The sequence below is a fragment of the Syngnathus acus genome, chromosome 17 (genome assembly GCF_901709675.1).
Source record: "Syngnathus acus chromosome 17, fSynAcu1.2, whole genome shotgun sequence".
In the NCBI taxonomy this organism is placed as follows: Eukaryota; Metazoa; Chordata; class Actinopteri; order Syngnathiformes; family Syngnathidae; genus Syngnathus; species Syngnathus acus.
The window spans coordinates 7,226,972-7,233,815 of NC_051102.1; the positions used below are offsets into that span (position 1 = coordinate 7,226,972).

The window sequence follows — 6,844 nt, forward strand, 5'->3', positions numbered from 1 at the left end:
CTAACAGTGCTCGCGACACTAACAATTGTATCAATGCTAACAATGCTATGAGTACCTACAATTGTACCAACAACAAAAAAAATCTAACCTACAATTCTACCGATGTTAACAATGCTATCAGTCCTAACACTGCGAGTGGTGTTAACAATAACAATGCTATTAAAACAATAAAGATGCGATTAGTGCTAATGATGCTAGCGGCACTAACTATGGTGTCAGTGCTAACAGTTACTGCAGCACTAACAGAAAGAGAGTGAATGACAAGGCAATGCTGAATTGGAAACAAATATTTGACGTCCTCCGTGAATGAACGAGCTGCAATGTCACAGAAGCCACAAAACAACAAGAATTCAGTTTAGTAGTTCCTTGTGTTTTTTTTTTTTTTATTGCGACTGTTGCACCAATTTCAACAAGTCAACATACAACTTTGAAACTTTAATTTCTTAGTATTTTGTTTTCTAGGAGACGTAGAGCGAGCACCGCCGGCTGGGATGGAGACACACGGTTGGCATGGAAACGCACACCAGCTTTTCCCCAACGGACCCAAAAGATGGGACCGGAACGCACATGCAAATTAAGGCCAGAACACGCGATGACACGTATGCCACGACCGTGTCGACGTGAAGTCTAAAGTTTGAGGAGACTTTCTCACTCAGGAGCAGGACAAGGTACCCTCAAACTTTCAACTGCACACGCGTACACATGCATGTACACGACCTGCACATGCGTGTGCACGCGGTACTTTTATGAGAATGAGGAGTTGCCAAGCACGGTTGCCATAGAAACAAGCTTCCCCCCATTTTAATTTGGCATCCAAAACCTTGAGACGTCCCCGTTCTGATGTCTGCTTTTTTTCCTCTGGCGACTAGAACCAGATCAGAACTAATTCAGAACCACATTAGCCTATGCATACCAGCATCGAACTAGCACCAAAATCTAGACCAGGACAAATATTGAATCAGACTTTTTCCACACTTGTCCCGGACCAGATCAGTAGCAATTAACTCATTCACTGCCATTAACGTCTATAGACGTCAAAGAGCCATTTTAACTGGTTTGGCAGTGAATGAGTTAAGCCACACCAGGTCCAGTCAAGAAGCAGACTAAAATCAGATCAGCACCAGAGTTGAAGTAGTCCAGTACCTGATAAGAACCAAACTGGAATTAGACTAGAACATGAACTGGAACATACTTAGATCAGACCCAATTTAAAACAAGACCAGAACTGGACTAAACCCAGACCCATTCCAAAGTAGAACCAATGTAGAAAAAGACTATTCCCAGACCAGTGCCAATCGAGTACCAGACTGGTCCCAACAGACCAGATTTAATTTAGAACCAGATTATTCAAATGCAGTCCAAGACTAATCTAGAGCCTACCACCGGCAGTGCCATACTACCAAATTAGAACCTGACGATTAGATAAACCAGGACCAATTCAGAAGCAGACTGCTTCAAAACGAGTAAAAGGTTGGTACCACCCAAGAACCCGAATGGAATTAGACTAGACCCAGATCAGAACAAGACTACACCTAGATCAGTGCCAAATCAGACCCAGATTAGAACCTATCTAGTCTAGGTCGGAATCAGACTCAAAGTAGACCTGAACCAGATTAAAAGAAGGCCAGACTCAGATTGTAATCAGATCAGAGTTGCGTAGAGTACTAAAGCTAAGGTTCCAAACCAGCGTAGAAATCTTAAAAATGTATTTTAAATACAAATCTGCTACTGACTATTTAGGAAATCTTTGACTATTTTGGGACCATTTTAAGAAAGTTTTAAATGAGGGGGCATGGCCAAGGCGATTATGCGACGGCATGAGATGACGGGCGGGTTCGGGTGTCGCTCCAGCGGGTTTGTCGGTGGTCATTCTTGATTCTCATTATTGTCCAAAGTGGGTGTGGCTTTCCCGCGGGTGTCCACCAATCAATCTTGAGCGTTGGTGCTTTGATCTTTGCTCTGATCCTTGTTTGGTGCCTCGGCGGAATCTTTGGGCGGAGCTTCGGGGGCCACCGACTCCTTGGGGGTCTCCTTGGGGGTCTCGCTGGCTTTGGGGTCCGCCTCAGCTTTGGGGGCCTCAGTCTTTTTGGCGTCGGCCTCATCTTTGACGGCGGGGGCGGCGGCCTCCTTGGGGGTGGGCTCAGGCGCAGCCTCCTGGGTCTTGGTGACCTCGCCGTCCGCTATAGGCTCGGCGTTGGTCCCTTTCTCCAGCTCCTCGGCGACGGCGGTTGCGGCCGGCGCCGCCTCCTTGGTGGGCGTCACGTCCTTGGCGGCAGGGGCGGTCTCATCTTTGACGTTCTCGGCTACCTGGTTGTCGTCGGAACCGGACGCCTCCCCTGCCTTGGCGTCTTGCTCTTTAGTCTTGTCGTCGTTGACGTTGTAGCCCTTCTTCTTGCTCAGTTTGCCTCCCATGACGGACGGACCTCAGGCGTCTGCGTGCACAAAAAGCACAACGCCACAATGTGAATGCACGGCATTCGGTTGTCACACGCACATCGTTGAAAAAGTCTTCATGCCAGATGTTGCCAATTGATATACCGGCGATGAGGCAAGACCACTTTGGGCGCGGGTCACATAGTAGAAATGAGTCGCCAACCCGCATCTTGCAAAATATGCGCAGCCATTATCGATTGGCTGCTGGAAATCAGCTCAAATCCCAAGCGACCGATCAGCTGGCGCAACATTTCAACCGGTGGCTTTCAGAGGATGCTTCTCCATTCAGAGAGATTCACGAGCACTCAACTCCAAATGACCCCGAATAGATGAAGGGGGGGGCTGACACACTTTCCTGCAGGGCAGCCAATCTCATAGCTTTTCATATTTTTCCCACACTCGCGTCTACATAAATGTGGGATCGGACGCAGCCTTAAGTAAATGTACATTTTGGTCGCAGTGTGACGAAAGATAATAACCGCGACCGAGATGACTAGTGCGAGTGTTGGCGGAGGAAGTTAATGATTGCCCCGTGCACAAAGTCAACATAGAGCGCGCAACGAGCAAACCTTGTTATCGCTCAACTCCGGTGAGGTGTTAACTTTCATATCTGGCGTCGCCACGGCAACATTTTTCTCATCCTTCTTCCGATCCCATCAAAGCAAGAAACTCGCGTTCCCTCCGGGACTTGACACAAATACCGCACATGAAAGCATTTGTTTCCCAAAATGACGACAGCATTCACAATGTGTTCCCGACATGAAACGGAGAATTTTTCCACTTCGGTCTTCTGCCTGACGGCGAGGCGCATTAAATTGGTGGCGTCAGGCAGAAGCGTCAGACCGCCTCCGTGCTGCCTCTTCCTCTGCATGACAAAAGTGCCCACATGCTAGCCAGCTTTTTTCTCAGTTTCAGTTTCTCTGTGACGCGCGCACACTCACGGCTAACAACGAGGCACTCTAAAATGGCTGTCGGCAAGCCAGCGGACACGTTCTACTTGAATTTTGACCTGAATGAACTTTTTTGCTTTGTCACCGTGATGCAGCTCGGTCGCTCGCTCAGTCTTCATCGCTGAGCTCCACACAAATCTCTCAACTGACATTCAAGACGAGAGTACAATTGATTTTTTCTTTCAAACTTTGGAAAACTAAACTACAAAGCTTTTGTAAACTGGCTCCTCTTTTGGCAGTCATATTGAAACCGCCAGGTGGAAAAATCTGCCCCCCCAAAAAAAGCCCAACTGTCAAACAAAGCGGCCTGCCCTGCAGGCTAACAAAACAATTTCTATTGTTCCCTTTTGTTTAATCGTTCACAATCATTTTCTCCTCACGCCCGTCACTTGCGGTTTTCAACAAAGACACAACAGATGGCGCTCGCAGCCACAGGGGGCGCTGTAGCACCAATGACTCTTCTTTGTCTTGCGTTTACCTTCTTACCAGCGGCAGCCACAAATTCCTTCCAAGCAAGCGGCGTATTTCATTACAAATCCTCTTTGTCTTGCGTTTGCCTTCTCACCAGCGGCGGCCACAAATTCCTTCCAAGCGAGCGGCGTATTTTGCTTCAAATCCAGCCGAGGCCTGTGACAACTCAGAGACACGCGCAATCGCTTCCATTGGTATCGCGCCACCTGACGCTTAAGATGGCCGCCGCCGCGTCTGTTGATGGCATTTTTTTACGCACACAAGCCGACAAGCAAGCCGGCAAGCAAGCCGGCAAGTCGATAGACACTTGGCAACAATGAAACAAGTGGGCCAGCACTAATGTGGCAAAATGTCCTCGGAGCTCCTTTGCGGGCAGTGTGGCTGGTGCAAGCTGTCTTTAGCGCCAATGCACACCAGAGAGAGCAGTGCCGGCACGTGGCAGCCATTTTGAGTTTGGCACAAAAGATCTGGCGGCGCCATGAGAGACCAGTTGAGTTCAGAGAACAAACAAATAGAAAAAATCTTATTTTTGTCCAATTAATCGGAATGGATCAATGGGTGTTGTGTGCTGGCGCCATCGAACGCTGGTGGCTCTCGAATTTCTGCCCCCTCCCCCCCAAACACACGCAAATTTGACCAAGGCACCACAATGTTAAAAAAGTGCTTAGGCGAAAATGTGCCAATTATTGAACGATATGATTTTTAATTTATAGCAAATGTTGATTGACAGACAGACACACCAATGAGAATCCTGCACACAAGAACAATCACATCTTTACAGAAGGAGCTGTGTGTGTGTGTGTGTGTGTGCGTGTGTGCGCGCGTGTGCGTGTTTGTGTGCGTGCGTGCGTGTGTCTGGAGTAACAAATGCCCCCACCCCGCCTCCGCTCGGGAAGGTGGCATCGCTCCCATCCACACCCTGCGCGCACTGCGCATGCGCGCCGCCGCAAACAAAGGACCGCTATACAGCCACCATAAAGTTGGCTTGTGCGCGTCGCTCCCACTGACTAAACGACATCGAATACGGCAAAGATGCACGAGGATGTCAATATTCATGATTGTATTTAATTATTTTTTGTTTCGTTTATATATATATAGATATATCTATATATATATATAGATATAGATATATAGATATATAGATATATAGATATATATAGATATGCAACATAGATGCAACATATAGATGCAACATATTCCTCCCACAAGCGCGTGCCCGCCACTCCACCAGCACGCGGCACACGCCCCTTTTACGCGTTCCCTCGTCTCCGGGAAAGGGGAAAAACGAAAAGAGAATAAAACAGACATAGAAAGAAATAGCGAGCGCCTAATGCGTGATGTATTATTATAATGTAATGCCATGAAGGCACCATTTCTGACGTCCACGCACGCCGCCGTGCGTTTCGGCCACGGATCTTTTGTGTGCCGTGCAGCGCATGCCCAGAAAAGACAAATGTGAAAACGCGCAAAAGAAGACAGCTTTAATGCTGACGAAAATAATAAGAATGAACATTTTGGAGTAGAACGAAGAAAGCGGGCGTTACCTTGTAGGCGGAACTTGTGCGCGGGGCTCTTGGCTGCTCCTTAGTCTGCTGCGTGCGTGCTTGTGCGTGACGCGCTCCGCGCTCGGCTCGGCGAAGCTCTGCGAGGCTGCGCGTGCGCGAGCCCGCGCACACGCACGCACCCTTGCCTGCGCGCGCCGCAGACGTGCATCTGTTGAATTGAATCCGAGAGAAAATAAACGACAGAATCACAATTTATGATTACTTGTAATAATTTTGGAGTATCCCACAGAATCTTATTGACGCCACACGGAAAATACTCATTGTCATGCCATAACGTGATAAATTTCACCTTGTAAACTGATAATTTTGTAAAAAATAAGGAATATAGTATAACGTTTTAATTCTCTCATCAATAATAATAAACCCTAACCCTAGTCAGGTGTTGCCAAAATCAAAAATTTCCTTTCGAATGTCTCCTTTTATTAGGCTCGGTAATATCTGCATATGTCTTTATTTTAATGCAAAATGGCCCCTTAAATATGAAGTGCTTGCACTGGTGAAACATGAACGATAAGTTTCTTTATTGGAAGTATAAAAAACGGCATACTGTCACCGGATTTCTGTTGCACTAGCGCTCCCTGTCGTTTGCTCCACACACGCACGGAAATCAGAAAGAATAAAAGGTTGTGATGTCTTACTGTGACCGCTAGATGGTAGCAGAGACAAAACGTCTTGTTTTTTCTCTCGCTCTATCCGGCCAAAAAGGTCAACCTGCGCTTGAACCTCGCAAGTGAACTGGAGCCACGATTGGAATTCCATCCAAAAGCTTTTAGGTGGCCAAAAAACCGTAATGCCCCCACTGGTCAACAATTTTGATATGACACAACCAGTTCAGTTGAACTGAAATGTTCATCGACACATCATTTTTGCACGAGTCGTAAACTAGTTGTTGTATTGTCACTCCCTATATTGTCTTCTCTAATGTTGAATGTCAGGTTCTGGAAGTCCTAAAATGGAGCCCGACTCGGGTGGCCCACCTCCGTCCGACATTCCAGCAGGTGGGACTCAAGCGAACTGAACTCAGTCGCGCACTTGACTGCTGTGGTTGTTATCTTCCATCGTTAAAAGGCCAAACAGGAAATGTTTGTCTACCGCTTCCTGTTTTGCTTTCATTGGGGGTAATTGGATGGATGGACGAACTAATTGGTTAGAGATCACCGTAAAAAAAGAAAGTTCAACTCTTGATGCTGCCATTATGTTCATTTTATTTGTGTCTTCGCATTTTTATCAACATAGTTTTGATTTGACTTTTATGTACAATACTAACAAACATTAAAAAAGAAATTAACTTTGGCACCGAAAGGCGCCTTCTCTCGCGATAGCACCTGTTTAAAATTTAAACGTGCACGGGCGCCTCATTTTGACAGCAGGAGGCGTCCGAGGGGCGCGTGGCCGCGACAAAACGAGGAGGAGGAGCGGGGGCGG

General features: G+C 47.2%; 1 protein-coding gene across 2 annotated transcripts; it reads right to left on the minus strand.

The window, feature by feature from the left end:
- Nucleotides 1–371: 371 nt before the first annotated feature.
- On the minus strand, nt 372–5,519 carry basp1 (brain abundant, membrane attached signal protein 1). Of its 2 annotated transcripts, XR_005100898.1 has the most exons (3): nt 5,399–5,519; nt 1,237–2,432; nt 372–1,103 (listed from the first exon to the last, which is right to left on the minus strand). XR_005100898.1 is itself a non-coding variant. In XM_037276613.1 (2 exons), the coding sequence occupies exon 2, from the start codon at nt 2,410–2,412 to the stop codon at nt 1,927–1,929; it is 486 nt and encodes a 161-aa protein (XP_037132508.1). In that variant the 5' UTR covers nt 2,413–2,432; nt 5,399–5,519; the 3' UTR covers nt 372–1,926. The 2 variants fall into 2 exon arrangements, 1 of the variants encoding a protein (XP_037132508.1); XM_037276613.1 differs by having other exon boundaries at nt 372–2,432.
- Between the last annotated feature and the right edge of the window lie 1,325 nt (nt 5,520–6,844).

Bases quoted from the DNA above. Each gene is read 5' to 3' on its own strand.
- basp1 (XM_037276613.1), bottom strand. From the start codon at position 2,412: ATGGGAGGCAAACTGAGCAAGAAGAAGGGCTACAACGTCAACGACGAC.